The sequence below is a fragment of the Vulpes vulpes genome, chromosome 11 (genome assembly GCF_048418805.1).
Source record: "Vulpes vulpes isolate BD-2025 chromosome 11, VulVul3, whole genome shotgun sequence".
Taxonomy (NCBI): domain Eukaryota; kingdom Metazoa; phylum Chordata; class Mammalia; order Carnivora; family Canidae; genus Vulpes; species Vulpes vulpes.
Window position 1 is genome coordinate 61997557 of NC_132790.1, and position 24330 is coordinate 62021886.

The following is a 24330-nucleotide window of genomic DNA, read 5'->3' on the forward strand; positions in this document are numbered from 1 at the left end:
GAGTCAGCCCCGTGTTTGAGGGCCTCATTCCCCTCATCTGCCAACTCCATGTGTGACCTTGAGCAAATCTCAGAGTGTCTTTGGGACTCAGATTTTTTATCTGGAAATTAGTCAGCATTAAACATTCTGTGACTTTCTGAATATGTCATTGAGAGCATTTTACTCTTTTGTCAAAGGTATCCCATGACAAAGTTCTCTTGTTATTTCTTGTTTTTGTTTTATTGCAATTTTTTTTCTGTATTATTTAACAGGAATTATGAGACTTGGGGCTTTAATTTTCAGTTTTAAGAAATTGTTAAAAAGTAAAACCAGTTTCATAAATATATATATATATAAAAGTAGTATTTGCTTTTTAAAATAAAAGTGCTTTTGCTCTCAGGTGATAATTCTAGGGAAAATCATAAAGAATTCTCAGACAGAATACTATAGAAATATTGGCCTAATTCTCCAGGCATGTTTTAAATTGCCTACAACTTTCCTCATTAAGATTTAGATCTCTGCAAGGCTTATGTTCTAAGAGACTACAAGCTATTGGAAATAATTTCTGTATTCATTGAGTAAATCCCAAGGGGGCAGAGCCCGTGTCTGCATCACGTTTGAATGGGCCAAAGCTGCCTCAGCTCAGTGCCTTGCATTAAATAAATGTTTAAGGAGATCCCTGGGTGGCTCAGCGGTTTGGCACCTGCCTTCGGCCCGGGGCATGATCCTGGGGTCCCGGGATCGAGTCTTGCATCGGGCTCCCTGCGTGGAGCCTGTTTCTCCCTCTGCCTGTGTCTCTGTCTCTCTCTTTCTCTCTGTGTCTCTCTCATGAGTAAATAAATAAAATGTTTTAAAAAAATTAATAAATGTTTAATAAATGCTTCTTAAGTAACAGAAAATGAAAAGATACATGTTTTAAGTTAAACTTTTCCTCTTTTTTTTTGATAAAAACAAACAAAAAAAACTGCATATGGAATACAGAGATCATTTTGATTTTTGCTACCTTCCAAAGATTGCCTTCATCTGATTAAAATCCTAAGTGCAGCAAAAATAGAGGCACTGCAATATGCTCTAATCCTCAACAAATGAAATGGATAAATAGCACCCAGTGCTTTCTGAAGAAGGGGGTTGATAGTTAATATGAGGTGGTGGCATAGGAGAAAACATGGTGGGGAGTTGCCCTGCAGAACCCTGGGGATCTATTCTCACCCAGGTGTTGTGTGTGGTCGGTGGGGTCGTGTGAGGGGAGTAAAGGTAAATTACAGGGTTGGGTGGAGGATGTGTTGGAATGGAAAAGAGATCTGCAACCAGGGAAAACTTCTCATTTTCATTTGCTAACAAAAAAGATATCAAAAGCATGCATTATATTTATGAATAGTTGCCATGAATTTCTCTCCTGTAAATGCCCACATTTTGGCCGTGTCCTTCTGCCATTCCCCAAACCTGAAGCCATGTTGCTTACAGGTGAGCATCCAAATGAACCCTGTGTTATGCCTTCTCCCCTCTCTTGCTCACCCCTCACTCAAGTGGACTCTTCCTTGGGTGCATTGTCACTGCTTTTAGCTACCCAGGTGTCTGCAAGGTCAGAGGCGAGAGCAGAGAAGCTGGCTGTATGGACACTCCCCACATGTGAGCCATACCTGGTCACAGCATCTCCACCCAGGTGTGGGCCCAGGCCTCAGGCGATAGAACTGGAGGACGAGTGCCTGAGAGGTGGTGCAGAACAGCCATATGCTGGTGCACCTGATAGCACCTGCAGCTCTGGACACAGTGCCTGGTCAGCAGGATAGCCTGCTGGATAGCAGGTACTCATCCCGGGGGCAGTCTACCCACTAAGCTAAGCTTAGTACCTAAGCTTACTTTGGCATCTGCCACCTGCCAGTTTTTTTTTTTCTCAATAAACCAGATTCCAATGTTGAGTATCTTTTCTTTTAAGACCAAAAATGCTTGGCAAGCAGTTCTGTACAGATTGACTGTTTTCCTTTTCATGTCAATCCAGCACATCTAAGACAAAGTTGGAACAGACTCAGGTGGGAAATTGATATGACAGCTCAGCTTGCACCCCATCGGCTCCTCCTGGGGGATGTGCTCAGGCCACAGAGACTCAGAGTTATGGCAGGAGCAGAATTGGGGATTGGTGGAGCTTCTGGTGTGCATTTTGAAGCCTGCAACGTCTGCCGTATGACCCGCTCGCTGGTCCTGGGAGTGAAATGTCCCATGCAGCTCCCCAACACTGCAGGAAGCAAACTGGAAACTGTGGAAACACATCTGAACTCTGTTTCTTCTCTGTGTCCTTCTTAGACATACAGGTGATTTTAATAACTGCATCAAGGCCTGGCTGCACGTTGGCTCTGCAGTGTTCTGTTGAATGCTATCTCCTGGCCTTTGGATGTGTCTCTAAAAGCCAGACTTCGTTCTGCCCTAGAGAACTCTGGAGGTGGCATGGGTGCCTGCTTTTCCTGTGTCTGAAATGAGGTGGAGATGGTTTGGGAGGGCGTAGTTGACAGCAAGCTGTTTGCTAGCAGCCTGCCTTCTGCCATAGGAGCTCAGTGACTGGCAGTGGCGATGTTTTTTTTTTTGTTTTTTTTTTAAAGAGAGGGGCACAGAAACCTCCTCTCTGTCAATTTTCTGTAGCAGGTGGGAGGAAGGTCTGTTAGTAAGACTGTGTTTCATGGGAGTTCCACCAGCCCTCTCTGGCATGGAAGTCCATTTTGGGTCTTCCCTTCTCTGTCTTTAGGCTCCTAGCCACCACTGGGTGCAGACAGGCTAGCCACACTATTTCCTGAAGGAAGGAAAGCTCTAGAGACTGGGAACATATTCCAGAGGGAATTGGGGCTGTTGAATGTTTCTGCTTCCAAGCAGGAGGGAAGCACACAGGGAGCCATCCTTTTACCCACCTGCTTAATTGGTTGGCAGGACATGCCTTGTGCCAGTCACCGAGAGGCACAGAGGAAAGTGGCATGTGGCAGGTTCCATTAATGTTCAGATACTTTGGGGCAAACTCCTAACTGTGTTATTTGTGCTGTAATTGTTAATGTTTACTCATCTTTTAAATGTATTGAATAACTATTCAAAATTATGTATATATATATGTATACGTTCAAGTATATACATAAAATCGTTCATATGTGTATGAACATTTAATTCATATGCTCACACAACTAATAATCAGAAACTTAGAAATTCTTTTTTAAAAAAAGATTTTATGGGAAGCCCTGGTGGCTCAGCGGTTTAGCACTGCCTTCGGCCCAGGCCGTGATCTTGGAGACACCAGATCGAGTCCCATATCTGGCTCCCTGCATGGAGCCTGCTTCTCCCTCTGCCTGTGTCTGCCTCTCTCTGTCTCTGTGTCTCTCATGAATAAATAAATAAAATCTTAAAAAAAAATAAAAATAATAAAAAAAACAAAAAAGATTTTATTTACTTATTCATGAGAGACACAGAAGCAGAAACATAGGCAGAGGGAGAAGCAGGGTCTCTGCAAGGAGCCTGATGTGGGACTCGATCCCAGGACCTTGGGATCATTCCCTGAGCTGAAGGCAGATGCTCACCACTGAGCCACTCAGGCGTCCCAGAGATTAAATTCTTTTAAACATTAAAATTTGATTACAAATGTATGTAATAGATTACCCTTGATGCAGCAGGCCAACTCTATTAGATTCTCTTAAGTGCTTCCAAAAGAGAACTTACAGCTCACCTTGCAAGCATAGGACCCAATCCTCCTCCTGCCTGGATATAGTTTGTGACCACAGCGTTAGGCCTACCTAGTCTTTCACCTGCCTCCTCATTCCATATCCGGTTGGCTTATTCATAGCCTCCCTACTTAGAGAAATGTTCATGAAATGCTTTATAAAAGATATTAGTGGCAGAGACAGAAGAGTCATACACGCCTACTCTCCCCTACTTCTTAAGATGGTTCAAAAATATCTTCCTATTATCTTCTTTCCTTTATCAGTTGCCTTGTTCACTTGTTTGTCCTTTAGTTTTGGTGTTCCCTGATTTCACGGCTTTCACAGACTCCACTTATTCCCTTTAAATGTTATTAACTGAGGGACACCTGGTGGCTCAGTGGTTGAGCATCTGCCTTTGGCTCAAGGCGTGATCCCAGGGTTCTGGGATCGAGTCCACATTGGGCTTCCCCTGGGGAGCCTGCTTCTCCCTCCGCCTATGTCTCTGCCTCTCTGTGTGTCTCTCATGAATAAGTAAATAACATCTTTTAAAACAATGTTATTAATTGTCTTCTGTTTTTGATGTTCAAATTGCCTGGCCCTGGACCATCCTTTTATGCCAGTTTCTGCACCTTATCACTTCTACTCCAAGACCTTGTTAAGCTATCTTTGCTTTCTTGCCAGCTGGTGTTATAGGTGCATCTTGATTTTTTCCTGCCCCAAGACATGGAATTAACAGCTCTCCAAGGAGCCCTGTTGACATTTCACTCAGAGCTGGACACCAAAGTATTGACCTGCATGTCGTTGGTGGAGTGGTATCCTTGCTGGGCCACTTTTCTTAACAGAGCTGGAAATATTTTTTTTTTGAGATTTTATTTGAGAGAGAGAGAGAGAGAGAGAGAGAGAGAGAGAAATCACAAGCGGGAGGAGGGCAGAGGGAGAAGGAGAAGCAGACCCCTTGCTGAGTAGGGAGCCCAATATGGCGCTCCATACCAGGACCCCAGGATCATGACCTGAGCTGAAAGCAGATGCTTAATTAACCAACTGAGCCACCCAGGCGCCCGTGGGACTAGTATTTCTTTTTAATATCATGAAGTCCCATTGATATTTTCAATTTAACTCTTTCCTGATCATTTTTTATTCTTTTTTTTTAAAAAAAAAAACACAGTATTTTTGCTGTGAGATGCCAGTTAGGGTTTTTATTTCCTGTAACTGAATCCCTTCTTCTATTTTTTTCCTTTCATGTTTCATGTGTAAATAATTTTTAGATGTTTTCTTAGCTATTGATGGGAAGACTTCAGAGGCGGACCATGCCTGGTTTATATCCACATGCTCTTATTGCTGAGTGATCCGAGGCTAGCAGCTTAAACTTTTTGCCTCCCCCCCTGCCCGGCCACGTCCCCTATCTGCACATCGAGGGGGCTGGTAGTTAGGTAGCCAGGTCTGAGGAGTGAGTGAGCTAGAAAGTGCTGGCTGCCTGGTGTGCAGCCTGCATTTTCCTAAATGATATCCAGTGATGAGGGTGAGTGAGAGGTGGCTTCTGAGGCTGCTCCTGGGACTTGTCCCTGATCCTGGTTCTCCCAGGGTGGAACAGTGATGGGGGCAGCCCAGGCATGGTAGTGATGGGGTGCGGGGAGCTTGCTTTTTCAGCTGCAAGAAGCCCTGAGGGAGGGAAGACTAGGACCCCTGGGGGCCATGGGACTCATAGAGGGAAATGTGAATCTGAAGGCAGATGCACCTAGATCTTAACCTCAGCATCATCTCTGCAGAGCTGTGGACAGATTGCTCTGTCCTTCTGAGCCTATAAAATAGGAGTTTTGGTGTGGATGTTCACTTTGAATCCTGCTTGAAGCCCATGGAAGTCACCCATAAGTGCTGCTGTTTCCTTTGTATTTGTTGATACTCTGTCTTCTTTCCCATTTTCTTAAAACATGAATTGGACATGTACAGTTTTTGCACTTGATATAAGTTGTGTTCAGCAATATATGACTGCTTAGAAAGGTGTCCCCCCACCCTGCCCCCCGCTGACTGTCACTCTGGCTTATTACCGTGAACTCAGTGTCTTTTCATTAATTATGCAGGGACAAGCCAAGACAAGATGTTTCTACCTCATTTCCCTAATTATAGCTTAGAAAATTGTACTCTCTTTTTAATTGCCCGTACTGGCTTACTTATGTTTTTAAAGAATTTTGAGTAATGAGGATGATCACAAACTAATGCTTATTGCAAACTCATTTTGTCCCAGGCACTGTGCTGAGTGCTCTGCCATCCACTAATTAATTAAAACGTGGCCTTGTCTCAGAGGCAGGTACTATATTCACCCCATTTAGCAGATAAGACTCAGGTGTCTAAGAGGGTCACAGAGATGAATGAGGAGCCTGGACCTAAACCTCAGGCCATCTTACTCCAAAAGCTCAAGCTCTTAACTATGACATTGAACTGCCTACAGGATGCCTGAGGGGCCCAGTGGTTGAGCCTCTGCCTTCAGCTCAGGTTCTGATCTCAGGGTCCTGGGATCGAGTCCCGCGTCGGGCTCCCTGCATGGAGCCTGCTTCTCCCTCTGCCTGTGTCTCTGCCTCTCTCTGTGTCTCTCATGAATAAATAAATAAAACATTTTTTTAAAAAAATTAAACTGCCGGTATTAATCTGTTGTCTGTGTGTCCATCTATCCATCCATCCGTTATTTTTTGCTTTTATGATGATGTGTTATAATAAAGTATGTTTAAAAATTCATAGCACTGGAAGGTAAATGTGCCCTGCCTTTGTTTAAAGGGTTTCTACCCACATCTGACTTTCTGTGACACTTTACAGAATTTGCATTTCCCGTTTGTTCATTACCCCTCATTTTGCAAATTCATATTGGACCTTGAACCTTTTCCCCAGCCATAGTGGGTTGAACCTGGTGAGCGTGCTGATATTTGAGGAATCTGTTCATTGTTGACTGGCGGCCTAGGGCCATCTTTCTAATTAGAAACACCTTAAAGAAAACCTTGCGGCACTAGCCTCTCTGCTCATGTCTCATGAGGAATGACATGTGGGAGGGCCACGGGGCGGGGGTTGCCATGGGGCTGCAGAGAACTGCTGTCCTTATAGAAGAGAGACTTGGTAGAGGACCAAAGGGTGAGGGATGTTCAGATAATGAGGACAGGTAGAGCTGGAATGAAAATCATTGGCTGCTGACTTTAAATAGGCAAATGTCCTAGAAAATCTTAAATGTGTATCTAAGTTGGGGTCAGGAAGAGGGAAGGTCAGGGATTAAACTAAGGGAGGGAGATGATGGGGGTCTGCTCCCTACTTGGACCAGGAAGAATTTGGAATTGGGTGATGAGGGGGGCAGGTCCTCCGGGGTATAGGTGACAGCTGGGGAACGGCCTGACCAGGGACAGTCCCATTTCCTGGCACCGTACATTTTCCAAACTTTCCCAAAAGCTTGCTTATGGCTCAAGCCAAGATTCATCACCAGCTGCCTTTAACTTTCCTTTACTCTTCTGAGACTCAAGGAGGTTCCTCTATTTGATGTTGCTAAAGAGGCAGGAACCCCGCTTTCCACACAGGGTAGGACATGCCCTCACCATGTGCAGGCTGGGCCAAGTGAGCTCAGTTGGCCACCTGACAAGTGGGAAGATCTGCTTGTAGCATCTCATGCTGGTGTACAAGCATGACCTGGTAAAAGCATAGGGCCCTGGGGAGGGGGTGTACCTGGAGCTGGGAAAACCTTCTGGAACCTACACAGGGGACAGGAAGCCAGCTCTGGGGACCTCACAACACAACATTAAAAGGCTCATCTGCTTCTCATGATTTAGAAAGGCTGAGATAGATTTATACATGGTACAGATTCTGCCCAAGTGTCTATATATAGGGTTTGTAATTGTGTGTGTATGTACACAAACATATAGTTTTCTTAAATTTTTTTTTACTCAAATGCAGAGAGATACACACACACACTGTATATATTACCCACCCCGATTTATCCATCCTGTTGAAATACCTCACCATTCGAAATGTGATCTGGGGACCAGAAGCATTGCCATCACGTGAGAGCTTGTTAGTAATGCAGAATCTTGGGCCTGCCACAGACCTGCCGCAGCAGAATCTGCATTTTAGCAAGAGCTCTGGGTGATTCACATGCACATTAACTCCCGGAAGCCCTGCCCTCAAGCGATGTGTCTCCACGTTTGTTAACTGAGGCATCATATGCAATTGGAAGAATAAAGGGAAATTATCCCTGTTCAGTCATTGTAGCAGGAAAGAAGCATGCCCTCTCATAGTGGAAAAGAGACCCTTTTACTATTACTCATTCATAAATTACATGGTCTTGAGTAGAAAATTAAGAGAAAAAACGAACAAAGCCCATGCTGTTGCTGTTGACATCCGCAGATTAGTTATGGTATTCGGCCAAAGGCTGGTGAGGTTCTATAGGTAGTTTTGTTTAAGGGCATTGGTTTTGGAGGGAGATTTTTGCCCCCAGAGGACATTTGGCAGTGTATGGAGACATTTTTTGGTTTTTGTATTGACAAGGAAAGGATGGTGCTTCTGGCATCTAAGTGGGTAGATAACAGTGCTGCTAAACACCCTGCTATGCCCAGGACAGCCCACCCACAGCAAAGAATGATCTGACCTTAAATGTCAGCAGTTATGCTGAAGTTGAGAAATTTTGCTTTAGAGGATGGAGTTACCCTATAGTACATCCAAAATCTAATTATCCCGTACTCATTTGAATGAAATATTTAAAACATGTCAAACACTTAGAAATAGTAAATGTCGAGAAGCCTGGGTGGCTCAGCGGTTTAGCGTCTGCTTTCAGCCCAGGGCGTGATCCTGGAGTCCTGGGATTGAGTCCCACATTGGGCTCCCTGCTTGGAGCCTGCTTCTCCCTCTGCCTGTATCTCTGCCTCTCTCTCCTCTCTCTCTCTCTCTCTCTCTGTCTCTCATGAATAAATAAAATAAAATCTTTAAAAAAAAAAAACCTAGTAAACGTTAACTCCGTTTTTTTTTTTCCTTAGGAAATAACACATTACAAACGCATTTAGGACAGTTGCAAAGCTCCCTTCCCCTCCTTCCCTAGAGGCAGCTACTATCTTGCAGGTGGGCTGTTTTGTTCTGCTGTTTGTACTTTGATCGCACGTGTAAGTGCCCAGAAACAGTATATCGCATTGCTTGGGCCCCTTTGTCATGGCATCCTCCCCTGTTGGTATGTTGTAGGCTGTTTTTTTCAGAAGTTTGAGCAAAGGCATGAACAGCGAGCAGAACTGCATCTCAGTGAAAAACATTTCCATTTTCTAAATAATTTGCGTTTCCTTGAGGCGGTGGTCAGATTTTCAGAAAAGATGTTTAATGTGTTAAATCAGATTGGTGAGAGAAAATTAAAAGTAATGGTTGCAGATTTTAGAAGGTGGGCATTTTTCAAAAGCAGACTGTGCAGTGAGTGGCCCAGAAGCGAGCAGATATTCTTGTCCTTATGTTTGTTGGAAGTGACCATGGTAGCGAGGCCCCCTGGCCCGCACCCTCCTTTCTCCCTGGGTGGCACCTCTCAGCCCCTGCTCCCAGCATTCTTGGAAGACATTGCCTCCATCTCTGCATCATTTTTCAGAGATGGCCAGTTTCTATGGCAACTGTTAGATTGAAAGATGAGCAGCAAGCAGGAGGCGAGGCTTGAGTGAGACCTCTGGGTGGTGGTGTGTGTCCCTGACGTCACCCTCCTCGCGTCTGGATAGGACAATTCCGGATACTCCCATTCAGGGCTGCTGGCCACTGCCGCTTTATTAGCAGGGCTGTTGGGGGCTCCGAGAGCTCTGCAAATTGCCTCCCTTTCTGCTCTTCCCGTCCTCGCCCCACCAGAATTCTTCTTTTCACTGCCTCTTTTCTGTTTGGGCTGCAGACTGTCATTAAGAATGCACAGCTTAATTCCGGTGTGTTTCGGGATGCTCTTCTGCCCAGTGTTCTGGAAGGGCAGGGAGGCATGGCAGTGTTTTACTTGATGTTGATGGCGCTGTGAAGTCCGTTCTTTCCTCTGCAAGAATACTGACTATGCAGAAATTTATTGAAGCGGATTATTATGAACTAGACTGGTATTATGAAGAATGCTCGGACGGTAATTATGGCTCCCTGCAAAACAGAGCAGGAATGTGGAGGGACATTGTCTCCCTCCGGGGTGGGGTGGTGGTCCTGAAACCTTTCGTGGGGACACAGGCAGGAGGTGGGGGCACTGGAACCCACACTGCCGCAGGCATGCATGGCTCTGACAGGCTTGAAGGCACGGTGGAGGTGGAGGAGATGGCAGGTGGGCAGGGTCATGGATCCTCCTCTGCCGTTAGTCGGTCTTTGCTCAGAAGGGCTGATGGTATTGGTATGCAGGGCTTATGAGCATCATACTTCTCTTGGATCGAATTCTCTCTGGGGTGAGGCGTGAGCGTGGTGTTGATGCGTGTGTGTGTGTGTGTGTGTGTGCGCGTGCGTGTGTGCGTGTGTGTGCAAGGGGGAGATGTGTTCAGTGACCTCTGTGCTATTGGCGGGGTTGGGGAATAGTATATTCAGAACTGTTGGCAGCAGGCCTGGAAAAATCCTCCCTTCCCTGAACCCAGACGTGGTGGGGTGGGGGTGGGGGTGGGGGTAAATGTGGGAAGGCTGGAGAAAATGAAGAAGCAGCTTCCCACCCAGCAGGCAATTCAAATGAATTTTGCCTGTGGGATCCCACAGAGATGGGGGTGGGGAGATGTTGGGAGGGGCAAGGAGAGACTGTCTCCTTCTGTCACCCGCTCAGTTTGTGCAGGGAGGGTGTGGCACATTCCATAGGAGACTGAGCTGGACAGGTCTCGGGAGGTTTCAGGTACATGGCAATAGCACCGAGGTGCATTCTCAGAGAGGCCACGGGAGAGGGCTTCCTGTGGTGTTGGGCATCAGAATCGTGTATGACACAGTTAATCTGTCATCTTTAATTTCTTCTTCAAAATAACCCTCAAATCACATGTCTCTTACACACACACACATACATGAAAAGAATACAATTAATATGTACAGTTTGAGGGTCTCTTCCCTGATGATGGTATGTTCCCAGCCCCACACGAACCACTAATAGATAAGGGAACTGTTTTTTAATTGAATCGGGAGTTTCAGACTGCCCTAACCATGACCACATTTGATTAACCTGAATGATGTAGCAGGCTGGGAGCTGGCCTCATTAGTAAGCTGAAGAACTACATAATTGTCTCTTATCTGCTGTTTTCTGTCTTTTTTTTTTTTTTTTTTTTTTTTTATTTCTGTCTTGACCCAGGGCTACAGGGGAGGGACCAAGAGACTTTCTTGGAGAGGGTGAATGGGTATGTAAACGTGCTGAGAAACTTCCCCTGGTGAGTCCCACTGCCCCCCCAGCCTTAGGTGAAGATGGTGTCAGGTGGAGTCCCTGTGCATTTTAAAATATCCTGAGTAATGGTGGTGGTGGGCAGCTCCAAGCGTCTTCAGGGGAAAAGGTGACTGAATCCTTCTCTTTGTTTGGATACGTTGTTTTGAAGCCAGTTCCTGTCCTGTTACCCCACTCCAAGAGGCAATGATAGGGATGCTATCAGAACTGTCACTGAACTCTTAAGAGTTTCCGTGGTGATAGTGACTCACTGAGCCCTCCCTAACTTTTTGGAGTATGGACCTCCTTGGTGGATCACTGGAATGGGGAGGATTAGTTTCTGCACAGAGCCTGTCCCAGGCTGTGGATGGGTTGGGTGTGGCTGTGGCTCCCACGGATCCCTCCTAGAAGTGGGGGAGGAAGGTTTCTTACTATCTTGACCCAATTGCTACACCATCCAGCCCTCTTTATACCCTCGTCCTTGGGGATAAAGCCAGTGGCTTGTGGTAGGCAGTCTGAGGGGTGAGAGGAGGCTGGCTGACTCTAATCTGGGTGTCTGTCAGATGGACTTTCTTACCCAGCCATTTCTCAGTTGAGTCTTTTGGCCTGGAGGCAGCCAGATCTCTCTTCTTCCAACGGAAAGGAAAATGGAAGGAGAAGCGACTTCTCTATCCAAGGGTAAATTAGTGTTGATTGCAGTTACTGTCTGAATGTATGTTGAGCGAAATACTTGCCATGACCCTCCATTCCAGTTTGGATGAAGGGGAAAGGCTATTGGGACAGACTTTACTGGGACAACTGGCGTTTTCATAATCCGGGTTTTAAAAATAGCGAAACAGAATAAAAGGGACAGAAACCCAAAAATCATCTAGTTTAGGAAACCCAGGGGATTGGGATTTCAAGTAAATGCTAATTTTGTGGTTAACTCGCTTACTCATTTCTGACCAGTTGAGTTCTTACCTGGCCTCTACAGTTAGTCTGGAAATGCAGTTTGCCTTTGTTTATACGTGCCTGCGTCTATAAAATTGCAAATGAAATAGCCCTTTCATCGTCCAGACCCGACCAACCTGGTGAGGTGGCCAGGTAGTAGACACACAGCACTGCTTTGTCTCTCTTATCATTTGGCGTTTGAATCTTTAATGAGGGAAACTTCTAGGGAACTTTCTATGCTAATAACAAAAGATGAGTCAAATGCTTTGAAAAAGATGCAAAATCATCATTTATGTCCGAGTTAGTGACTCACGCATCAGTTGCAGGGTTAGCACTGAAAAGTAATACACGTATGGGTGGGAGTATAGATGGCAGGACAATGAGGATCCCTCTTTTAAAACTGGAATAAAAAAATAGCTGCTGTTTTCTTTTATCTCTGGAGGTGTAGGAGAGCTTCATTCTGTGTTGAATGACCGGATCCTTCCCTCTTATCAGTGGTAGTTATGGAATCTTACTATCTTTCCCATCCCCCAAACAACAACAGTAAGACCCCCAGAGGGTGTAACAAGGGGCATGGGGCAGGGACTTAGAATAATAAGAAACTGGAGGGGGGTTGGTTGCCCATTACCTTCAAGTAATTTTTAGAGATTTGAAACAGCCAGCTCTCGACACATGTAGCATGGCCTTCGCAGAATTTGTGCAGATAAACCAGTGCCTCCTGTTTAAACTATGGTGTCAGATGGAGTCATGGCTGCCTACATTGGATGTGTCCTGCCTCTAAAGCCTGGTGGATTGTGAAAATCACCCAGTTGTTTAAAAAGAAGATTCTCAGCTTTACTCCAGACCCAGAGAGGTCCTGATAAATCTGAAATTTTAGCACATACTTTAGGTGATTCTTTACATCAGGTGTGTTTGAGAAACTGTGCCAGTGTCAGTGGAGACCAGCCCCAGGAACAGGGATCTGGAAAATCATTCTTTAGGTCTGTTAAAGAATTTCATGTTCCTTTTTGGCTATGCTGATGACTTTTTTTTTAAAGTATGCTTTTAAAAACTGAGGCCTTTTTAATATTTAAAGAGACTTGGGAAAAAAAAAAAAAAAGAGACTTGGGGTCAAGTGTATGTCTTTAAGCTAAAGAAAGAGCATGTCCTTCTATAATGACTCTAGAAGTACATATATCGCCAGAAAGTGCGCTGGCCTGGAGTTTCTGAGGCTCACTTTTCACTCTGCATGGCTCTGTGGTTTGGGCACATCCTGGGATGTCTGTGAGCCTCTGTCAAGTCAGATGCACCATCTGGAAAATGGGGATAGCCACACTGACAAGAGGCATAGTGAAGAGTGTAAGGAATATAAAGTACAGTTGACCCTTGAACAACATGGGAGTTTGGGGTACCAACCCCCCGCCCCCACACACACGATGCAAATTTATGTGGAACCTTTGACTTCCTCACCACTTAACTAATAGCCTACTGTCAACCAAAGCCTTGACAAGAACATAAACAGTTGATTAACACGTTTTGTATGTTGTATTTTTCTTAGTATAGTATTATAGTAAGTATAGTATAATATGTAGTATTCTTATATAGTATTCTTAGAATAAAGTAAGCTAGAGGAAAGAAAATGTTATTAAGATCCTAAGGAAGAGAAAAACGTGTTCACAGTACTGTATTTATCGAAGTTCAAACCCAGTTCAAGGTCAGCTGTAAAAACTTTTCGTAAATGGTGATGTGCTAGGCCAGTGCTTAATTTTATTGTCTCAGAGATAGTCTAGTTGGTAAATTCTTTTTAAATATCCTTTTTAGGGGCAGCCCCCGTGGCACAGCGGTTTAGCACTGCCTGCAGGCCAGGGCGTGATCCTGGAGACCCTGGATCGAGTCCCACGTCAGGCTCTCTCTGTATGATGCCTGCTTCTCCCTCTGCCTGTGTCTCTGCCTCTCTCTCTCTGTCTCTATGAATAAATAAATAAAATATTTTAAAAAATCCTTTTTAGAAGACAAGTGGCATTTTGAACAAGATATAGTAGTATCTTTACTACTACCTGTTTTTTGCTACAGTTTCTTTTGTAACCTGGCACCCTCATTACCCGCAGTACAACATTGTAGATGTGAATGTCTGGTGGGGGGGATGGTCTTGCTCATGCTAATATTGATCTTCCCCTGGGAATGCTCTAGTAGACGGCTGATGGACTTGTTCCTTGGGCTTCTTACTCCACAGTGAAAAGTCAGGTGCTGTTACTCGCTTGATTGCAGGGACCCCCAAAATGGCACCCCAAAGTGAGGCTTGGCTAATTTGGAAGTAAAATTTTGCTGGAGGTATTTGAAACACTAGTTGAAAAGCTGTTCCTAGGTTTTTGAGATGATTTTCTAATGTTCCTGCACTTCGTGTCAAACAACTCAAACAGGCTGTCATTTGTTCACTTGGTGTTTATTGGGGGATGCACCTTCAAAAGGGGCAGATGGCTTTTCCCTTTCCAGACGCAGCGCCCTTCTGAATGGCTATAAAAGTGACTTTAAAAAAACATAAGTAGGGCGCCTGGGCGGCTCAGTAGGTTAAGCGTCTGCCTTCGGCTCAGGTCATGATCCTGGGGGCCTGGAATCGAGTCCCGAATAGGGATCCCTGTTTAGTGGCGAGTCTGCTTCTCCCTCTGCCCTACCTCTCCCCATCACCCTGCTCATTTATGAGTGCATGCGCTCTCTCAAATAAAATCTTAAAAAAAAAAAGGAATTAATTATAAATGCATAATGTAATTGTCAGTTCTGTAAGTGGCTTTGGTAAAGTAGCAGTAATGCCCTCTCTCAGGTGGAGATGCAAGCCCAGAGCCCGGGTTTTGGAGCATGATGTGCCCCCCCCCTTTTTTTTTAAATTGTAGAAGCAAGGTCTTTGGATCCTGACCTTCAGAAATGGCTGCTCTGCTCCAATGGAACCAAGAAGTGGAAGGAGGGGAGGTGCTTGAAGCCCTGGGAGAAGTCTGCACAGTGGATGGCACTGGGAGAAGAGGGCAGAAGGACAATGGTGGCAGGAGGGTGCGGTGGGGTCAGGTGCAGGCAAGGGGCGGCAGACAAGGCACAGACCATGGAGGTCAGGAAGTGTACAGCTCACATCTTGAAACGGGGAGGTACCCTCTGGAGGGCTGCGGTCCAGTGGGACTTTTGATAGTGGCAACACTCTGAGCTGTGCTGTGCTGTCCAGTATGGTAGCCAATAGCCACATCTGGCTCTGGAGCACTGGAAATGTGGTGAACATGACTAAATTTTGGATTTTATTTAATTATAATTTATTATTTTTTAAGGATTTTATTTATTTGAGATACAGCAAGAGAGAGCGCGAGAGAGAACACAAGCAGAAGGGGAGGAGCAGAGGGAGAAGCAGACTCCCTGCTGAGCAGGGAGCCCAACTTGGGGCTCCATCCCAGGACTCTGGGATCATGACCTGAGCTGAAAGCAGGCACTTAACCAATTGAGCCACCCAGGTACCCCGGATTTTATTTAATTTTATTAATTTTAATTAATTTAAAATTGAATGTAAATAACCCCAGTGGATTTTGGCCACTCTTGGGACAGTGCATGGTAGAGCTTTTTTTCCTTTTGCTAGAAATTGGGGCAGTGACTTCTCTGATGGTATATTGAGTAGATCTGGAGAGGGACACACAGGAAGGATGCCCTTCCACCCTGCAAGAGGTGACACCTTCCACTTATGGTCTTCCTGTGCAGTGTATCTAGGGATGGTCCAGAATTCAGTCTCTGCCCCCCTGCCCGAGCCCCAGTGTCTGGTCCTTGCCTCTAGGACAGCACACACCCTTGCTACTTGGCTCTTCCTGGGGCCAAGCTCCTTCTCAAGGGCTTCGTATCCAGAGGTCCAGGATCTCCCACTTGGCACAGGAATTCCTGGGCTTTCTTGGCTCTGGCTTTTGAAGAAATTGCTCTGTCAGAGAAGCTGTTTTTTGGCCTGTCTCTGCCTTTAACCTTGAAATGAATGCACATGTGGATAAGGTTTGAGAATTCCTTAACATCCCTGGGAGAGGGCACAGAGGAGAGATTTGGAGTAGGAGGCAGGGAATATCCTGAAGGACTAAACCCAGAAATATGGGGTGCCATGAAGAGTGTAGGATGGTTTGGTGTTCAAAATGCCATGTCCTAAATGTTTATTATATAATATATACAGATTTGGACATCATTTGTTAAGGATAGCCTAGATTCGAGTTAAAAGCTGAGTATAAACAACTTGGTTATGAGTCATCACTTGAGAGTATTCTCAAATACATGAGATCAGCTTTTGTTTTCATTTGTACACGCCGTGGCCGAGTACAGTATCCTACACATCTTAGAGTCAGTCTGATATTTGCTGAATGAATAATGCACAAGGTGGAGATCCTCCCGCCCTCCCTCATTCCCTTGCCAGGGCTTCAGACTTATGGTCATTTGAATTGAATTAAGTCTAATTTGATCCTATTTATTGCGATTAAATGGCATTTTTCCCCAAGTGTGTGTCCTCATAAACATTGTATTTAAAACTTATGCAGATTTTCAAAATGTGATTTTAAACCCTCTGCCACTGAATTCTGCTAAGCCTCCTTTTTATAAAGAACCCATCTTTAACGTTGTAAAATGTAATAATCATTTTTCAGGTTCCAAAATATTAACCAGACAATGCATATGTCTCTAGGGTTTTATTTTTAAATAGCATTTTTATTCTGTTCTGGTTTTCTATTTGAGGCACTCATATGATCTTACATTCTTATGGAGGTAGCAATTCACGGTAGCAGACATTTTTAGCTCTCAAAACAGGATCCTCAGCCCTAAGGATCCAAAGATGAATAAGAACTATCACCTGAACCTGGGCAGAGACTTCTGTATGATGGTCTTGCCTCTGTGCAAAGCCTCCCTCTTGGTTACCTAGGGGAGGCAAATCAGCAGAGAGGTGGAATACGTCTCCTGGTGTGGCTCTTAGGAACTGGGAGACCTGCCACAGTGTAGCTGGGAAGCAGCTGAAGCACAGACATTGCGGAATGTGCTGCAGTTCTTAGCTGCCAGCACTCGGGGCCACCTTCCAGTGGGTTTGATGGAAGAACCTGCCATTTTCACTTTTAAAGGCAAAAATCAAACACTCCGGAGGAATTGGTATTGAGATACGCAATTAAACCATGGATTCTTCTTCCAGGCAACAGTGTAAACTCTTAGGCTTTAGAATTTTTCCTCCTTATCCTAGCAATTAGAATTTATAAATCTGACTGTATACAACACAGATTTAGGAGGAGAGTGCGGGTTATAAAATGCAGATTTAAAAAGAGCAAATGCAATGTATTACCAAAGAAAGACTGAATTAAGCTTAAAACAGGTAGTAGTTGCTGCCTTTTTTTTTTTTTTCCCTTCTGCTAGTAATAAGAATGATCACTTTCTTCCCTGTTTAGCACTGTGGCAGGCTGTTACTCAGATTGGTCTCAGGGGCGCCTGGGTGGCTCAGTCAGTTAAGTGTCTGCCTTCAGCTCAGGTCATAATCCCAAGGTCCTGGGATCGAGCCCCATGTCTGGCTCCCTGCTCAGCAGAGAGTCTGCTTCTCTCTCCCTCTGCCCCTATGGCCCTTGCTCATGCTCCCTCTCTCTCAAAATAAATAAATCTTTAAAAAAAAAGTCAGATTGGTCTCAGAACACACACCAAAATTCTCTCATCGGAGGCATTGGGCAATGATTCACCAGGGCAGCTCCTCTGCTGGAGTCCTACCTTTCGACAGGTGTACCTGCTTAAGGCTTGTTTGGTATTGCCCTGTGCAGTTGCTATGAAACTTCCAGGAAGCTACCATTCCTCGTTGCTTCTGGGGGGAGGAAAAGTAGGGAGAAGACTCTGGAGGTGGAGAGCTTACCTGAAGTCCTACACCTGCCTGCCTGCCTCCTGTCTGAGTCGACAGCACCTGGCAAGGTCACGCTGGGGCAGGCAGGGCATTCCCATTCTGGCAGGTGCTTCTCCTGCCACGCCCCACCCTGGCCCTCCCCTGGCTTCTAGGAGCCACCCCCTTCCGGGTCTGTCGTGTGTGACGCTGGGCCGATGGCCCTGTGCACACCCTCCACTCCAGCTCAGCCAGGGAATGTCCTCTGCCCCGTCCAGGGCCCAGCGTGTACCCCAGGAGCTCTGGTTCCCATGGCTCCTCTGGGCAGACAGCTGGGAGCTACCCCAAGAACCGCCCCTTAGGGCAATGTTTGGGCTTTGGGGTGACTTCAGCAATGTCCCTGAGCGATGTGGGAAGGGAAGAAGGGTATTTTGAATATGACTACCAGGATGAAGAGAGGAAGCCCACCTGTGAGCGACATGAAAGCCTGGACCTCTTGGAAGAGGGTAAATTCTGTACTTTGTTCAAATCTAACCCTTTACTTGTTAGTGTCTAAGTAGGCCTGGCTGTTTTACTCATCTCACAGCACTCTTTTATTTTCCTATTGAGGTATAACTTCAACTACACAGATCTTCCATGGTGAATGGCTTGAATAATAACCCCCACGTAAAACCACATGCAGCATGTCCAGTGCCCTGAGAAGTCCCCTTGTACCCCAGGAGGGAGATCATTGTCCTGGCTTCTGTCACCTTAGATTTGTTTGCTCCTTTGTTCTTGTTCTATGTAGATGGAATCAAATAATGTGCATTATTTTGTCTGGCTCCTGTGGCTTAACCAATTCATACACATTATTGCAAATATCTGTAGTTGTCTGGGATTTTTGTTTGTTTGTTTCCCCTTTTAAAGCATTCCAGTACTCCGCTTTAAGAAGTTTAGTTGTTTTATTGTGACTGAATGGGTTTGGGTAAATTAGTGGGCAAGAGACTGAGTCATTATTAAATGAAGTGTGTTTTTGTGCTGGCATTTATTTTTTTTAAAATCATATTTGAAATAGGGATTTTGTTTTAAACTTAGGATTTTTTAAGAATTTTTAAAAAAGATTTTAATTATTTATTCATGAGAGATACACAGAGGGAGGCAGAGACACAGGTAGAGGAGTCTGATGTGGGACTCGATCCCAGGACTCCAGGATCACACCCTGAGCCAAAGGCAGACACTCATTGAGCCACCCAGGAGTCCCTAAGGATTATTTATTTGAGAAAGAATGAGTGAGCGTGTGCAAGGCAGGGGGTTGGTGTGGGAAGGGGCAGAGAGAATCTGAAGCAGACTTCTTGCTGGGAATGGAGCCCAGTGTGGAACTTGATGCCAGGATCATGACCCAAGCCAAAATCAGGAGTTGGATGCTTAACTGCCTGAGCCACCCAGGTGCCCCAAAGTGGTTATTCTTTTTTTTTTTTTTTTTTTAATTTTTTAAAGAAGGCTCCATCCCCAGCATAGAGCTCAGTGTGGGGCCTGAACTCAATCCTGTGATCAAGACCTAAGCTGAGATCAAGAGTTGGATGCTTAACCCACTGAGCCACCCAGTTGCCCCTAGGATTATTTCAAATATAAAAGTATGAGGGCTGATGTTGAAATCACCTGAGTACCCACCATTGGGTTCTATCAGAGGGATGCTGTTTTTGGACAAGTCGGAGGGTGTTAATGATAGGCCCAAAAGCTTGGTGTGAGTTTCCTAGTTGGGCTAATGTGGCTTTCACTCACAGCCCAGAGCAAGGGATTTTGGGGGTACAACTGGATGTTTAAGCAGTGACTGCAAGTGTGTTCTTTAGGTCTCGGGTAAAAACAATCTGAATACCTTCTCAAAATTCTGCTCTGTGACGATTTATTTTCATGTCTCAACTTTTATTTTAAAAATTATTTATAATCAGCTGTATACCAAAAGTGTTTTTCTTTTGAGGTTTCTATTCTGATAATACTAACGTTTCACCTACAGGAAGTTAAAAACATTGCACTGGAGAAAGCAGGGAAAGGGAACAGCCAGAAGAGAGCCAGGGGGCTCCATGCTGAGGCCTGGTGCTTCACCTGGTCCTTTTGCAAAGGAGCTAGTGGGGGTAAAAGGAGGAGTGGCTGGCCGATGGAGACTATGCATTAGTCAGGTTCCTGGAAATGCTCAGGAGAAAGGTATCCATGTGCTCCTGTGGAGCCAGGACCAGCCCGGGTTTACCTGGATCAGCTAATGTTCCTTATGACTGTGCAACCCAGCATGTAGCCCATGTGCCCACATCACCTGGGAACTGGTTAGTGCTGCAAACTCTCAGGCCCCAGGCCCATGGAGTCACAACTCACCTTTTAACAAGATCTTCCGGAGATTCCCGTGCATATGAAAGTGTGAGATGGGCAGTCGCCATAGAGCTTATTAGTAAGATGATTTGAGAAACCAGTCATTGAACCATATGATTCTAAATTAAAGGCTACACAAGATTCTGGAGCAGTGTCTTATAGCCTAGTCAAGAGAAGAAAAAAAAATTGTATTTCAAATATTTCCTATATCCGTATTTTTAACTTTAAGGAAAAACAAACAAACAAACGGTGAGCCAGATGATGATGATGAGATCCAGTGTTTATTGTGTACTTACTGTGTGTGCCAGGCACCATTCTAGGTACTTTATGTGAATTTGTGCATTTAATCCTTAAAACAACTAAATGAGGTTAAGTGCTATTATAATTTTCCACTTTATAGGTTTATAAGAGAAAGCTTAAGTGACCTTGTCCAGAGTCACAGAGCTAGTAAGTGATTTCATCCTGAGTAGAATGGCTCAAGGGCCCTCTGCTCTTAACCATTATGCTAACAGTTCTCAAAGTGGGGTCCCTTCCCAGGAGCATCAGCATTGCCCAGGATTGTGTCAGAAATACACATTCTCAGGCCCTGTCCTCAGACCTGCTGAGCCAGACACCCTGCGGTGGAGCCTAGCAGACTGGGTCTTAACACACCCTCCAGCTGATTCCAATGTACATTGTCCTGTGCTGGTCCACATCTCGTAGATAACCATGGGTGTTGGTTTGCAACTCCCTGTGGAGGTTCCTGGTGTAATCTGAAACCCGCCCCCATACTCCTCTTCTTGATGAAGAGGGCAGGCCACTCCAGATTGGTAGGTGACATGTTTAATAAGCAAAGAGAACTTTCATACAAGGCTTATCTTGGGTGGTAACAAGAGAGTGGATCTGGCACCCACCTGCCAAACCTTAGAAGTTGATATAGAGGCTTTAACTGGGTTCAGTCACGCATACCATGCAGGTGTTCTCAACACCACATTATCTTCTCAAGGCCGAGTCCCTGGAGCTGCCTCTGGGAGCAGGAAAGGCAAGCTGAACTCACATTCCAAGGACAGGGAAGGGGAGCCTCCAAATACCTGAGTCCAGTTCACAGGTCAACTGGAGGTGACTTCTTTTTGTTGACATCCCCTAACACAATGTCCCTACTTTATGATCATATTCAAGTGGGCACTGCTCTGTATTTGCCATCTTAGGATTACATTCTCCTCTCTTTTGGTTTTTTTTCCCACCCTACTACCTACTTCCTTTCTCTAGTAAAATGTTTAGCTGTCGTGGGGTGCCTAGGAGGCTCAGTCAGTTAAGCAACTGACTCTTGTTTTCAGCTCAGGTCATGATCTCAGAGTCCTGAGATTGAGCCCTGCATCAGGCTCAGTATTTAGTGTGGAGTCCGCTTGGGACTCTCTCCCTTTCCCCCTTCCCACTGCACATGCGCTGTTTCTCTAAAATAAATACATAATTCCTAAAAAAAAAAAAAAAAAAAAAAAAAGTTTAGCTCTCTTATAGGGATGAATTGTCAATAATTTCAAGACAGTAGGCTAAAAAAAAAAAAAACAGTTTATTGCCAACATGCTCAGTTTTCTTTGTAAAATCAAATTCATGGGACGGGCTTCTAGCCTGAAGGAAATCTGGGGCATAGATCACAAGATAGAGGTTGCTTTGGAAGGTTTGGTTTCTGTGGCCAGTCCTGTGTCCCAGAGCAAGCCACTTGCTGGGCAGGACCTTGCTTTTCTCCGACACCGTCACACCACCTGGGTCTTGAGTTAAGGGGGAGCAAGTGTGTGTGTGGAAGAGAAGTGCTCTTGAATAATGAAATTATTTGCAGGATGTGGCCATAACTGTTCCCTGGATTCTGAGCTGGTTTTGGTGGTTTTCTTCCCTGCTAACTGATCTAAAAGAGGTGCTTCTGGGGACTTCTGGGTGGCTCAGTGATTGAGTGTCTGCCTTTGGCTCAGATCGTGATCCTGAAGTCCTGAGATTGAGTCTGCATCAGGCTCCCTGCAGGAGCCTGCTTCTCCCTCTGCCTGTGTCTCTGCCTCTCTCTCTGTATGTGTCGTGAATAAATAAAATCTTTAAAAAAAATTTCAAGAAGAACTTAAAAAACAAAAAACAAACCAAAAAAAAAAAGAAAGAAGTGCTTTTGGTTGACAGCTGAAGGACGGATTTAATATTTGGATTGTTCTGAGACCTGTGAATACAGGAGACGTTTATTTTCTTCCAGTCACCTTGTGAGGGTGATAGGCACTTTGTAATGTCACCCTTCAACCTTCAAAACAGCCTTTGAAATAAATGCTATTCCCGTTTGCAGTCCAAGCAACTGAGGCCCAGCTAGATTGTCCTGTCCAGAGTTCCACCCATGTCACCCTGCCTGGGGGACTGCCTTCCACCACACCCAGGCATGAAGCTGATGGAGTTCAGGGCCCTTCCTGGCATCATCTCATTTAATCATTTTAACGCACAGAGTGGGTGCTCATAGGGTGACCGGGCTTCCAGGAGAAGCAGCTTGCTCACACCAGGCAGCTGCGAGAGGCAGCTTGGCTCTCACTGTCCTCTGCAGAGAACATGTCTGAGCTCTGTGTCTTCTGGCCACGGAGGCCTTGAACAGTGCAGAAACAGAATTGACCTCAAGCACTTTTGGGCTGTGTGGCATTCTCAGAGGAGGGCTCTGCTTGTTTGTCCCGGTACCCTCTGCCTCAGGGCGAGAGCAGGCAGGGGGTACATCTCCATGCCGCTGGGAGTGGGGTTGCAGATCATGCCCCCTCTGCGCCCAGCAGGGTGTTGGCACCAGCCACCAGGAAAACACTGGCGAAGATAGTCAAGTTTTGTGGTCACTTCCTTATCGTTTCCTGTGTGGCAGATTCGCACCACATTCTCAAGGGAGTGCCCAAAGAAGCCTGATCTCGTAATTTCTCCTCATCTGGACGCTCCTGAGGTTGTTACCCAACTGCAAGATTCCTTACCCGATTCCTGGCAGCTGGCGGCATTTGAAAAGAGTGTATGGAATCCTCTGGGGTTTTTGGTTTTCTGAACCCACGGCTGCAGGAGAGCCTGTGTTCTGTCCTCAGAGGTAGCTGCTGATTGCCAGGATGTGAGTGGCCACATCAGTCTTTGGCACAAAGGGCAGTTTTCAGGTGTTGAGCCCTAACTGGAAATCAGTAAGGAAGTCCGCCCATCTGCTTTCTGGCTTAAGACCACTGCTACTTATGAGTTGATGCCTTTCTTTTTAACACGGCTTCTTTCTTAGCAGTTTCCTACTTCATTATCTCTTTGTGCCACACTAGACTTGATATGGCCCATTTCTAGATGGCTTCTCTCTCTCTCTTGCCGCACTCCCACCCCCCAGGAAGCTGGGAGGAAAGGGGAGGTGATTCCCTAGGACATTTGCTTATCTTGGGGTGACAAAATATACACTGGGGCCTTGTTTTCACCCCTCTCTGGGGTGTTAGTTAGACATGAACCTTTTTTTTTTTCCAAAGACTGGTCTGGGAGAAAACAGAATCTTCCTTTTTATTATTATTATTGTTTTTTGAGTATCAGTTATGTGTTGGTTCCCAAATAAGACTGCATTGCCTTCACGGGACCTACATAGCCCAGATGGGAGGGGACATGGGACATTTGTAAGAATTATGTCCGTTATGGTTGTGGCCAGGGCCATTTTGGGTGGGTCTTCACCCTCTTCCTATACCCACTTCAAGGGCTGCATCAAAATAAGTTATTTTGTGATATATATATATATATATATATATAATATTTTGTGTTATAATAGTTATAATGTGTGTCCTTTTTTTTTTTTTTTTAAGATTTTTATTTATTCATGAGAGACACAGAGAGGCAGAGACATAGGCAGAGGGAGAAGCAGGCTTCATGCAGGAAGCCTGATGCGGGACTCGATCCCAGGACTCTAGGATCATGCCCTGAGCCAAAGGCAGACGCTCAACCACTGAACCACCTAGGTGTCCCCCCAAATAACATGTGTCTTATGGGTCTTAGTAGTTAATCCACTTGCACTGTTGGGCCAAGTCTAAATTATTTTGAAGATAGATGTTGAAGGAGAACAGCGATGCCAGGGATGAAGACTCTACCTTGGAAAGAGAATGGATGTGTCATGCCTGGGGAAGACAGTCCAGAGTCCCTCTTTTCAAAAACTGGGGAGAGATGGCTCTTGGTTTCTTTACCATTGTATCATGAGAGCTAATTTTACTGACAGTCATCTAAGCAGACGTCTCTGTGGGGTGAACTAGTCCATTTATGTGCCTTTTATTAGTGCT

At 45.3% G+C, this 24330-nt stretch overlaps 1 protein-coding gene across 21 annotated transcripts in view; it reads left to right on the top strand.

Annotated features, from left to right (window-relative positions):
* Positions 1–24330, top strand: part of TRAK1 (trafficking kinesin protein 1) — a 183427-nt gene that overhangs the window by 105919 nt on the left and 53178 nt on the right. For 3 of the 21 annotated variants that reach the window (XM_026000947.2, XM_026000949.2, XM_026000951.2), the window contains exon 1: positions 9302–9738. The exons of 12 other annotated variants lie outside the window; for them this stretch is intronic. In XM_026000947.2, coding sequence (XP_025856732.2) covers positions 9675–9738 — 64 coding nt within the window. In that variant the 5' untranslated portion in view covers positions 9302–9674. Of the gene's footprint in view, positions 1–9280; positions 9739–17712; positions 18238–24330 lie in introns of those variants that run through there. 6 more of the 21 variants (XM_026000945.2, XM_072726561.1, XM_026000948.2 and 3 more) reach the window with 5 other exon arrangements.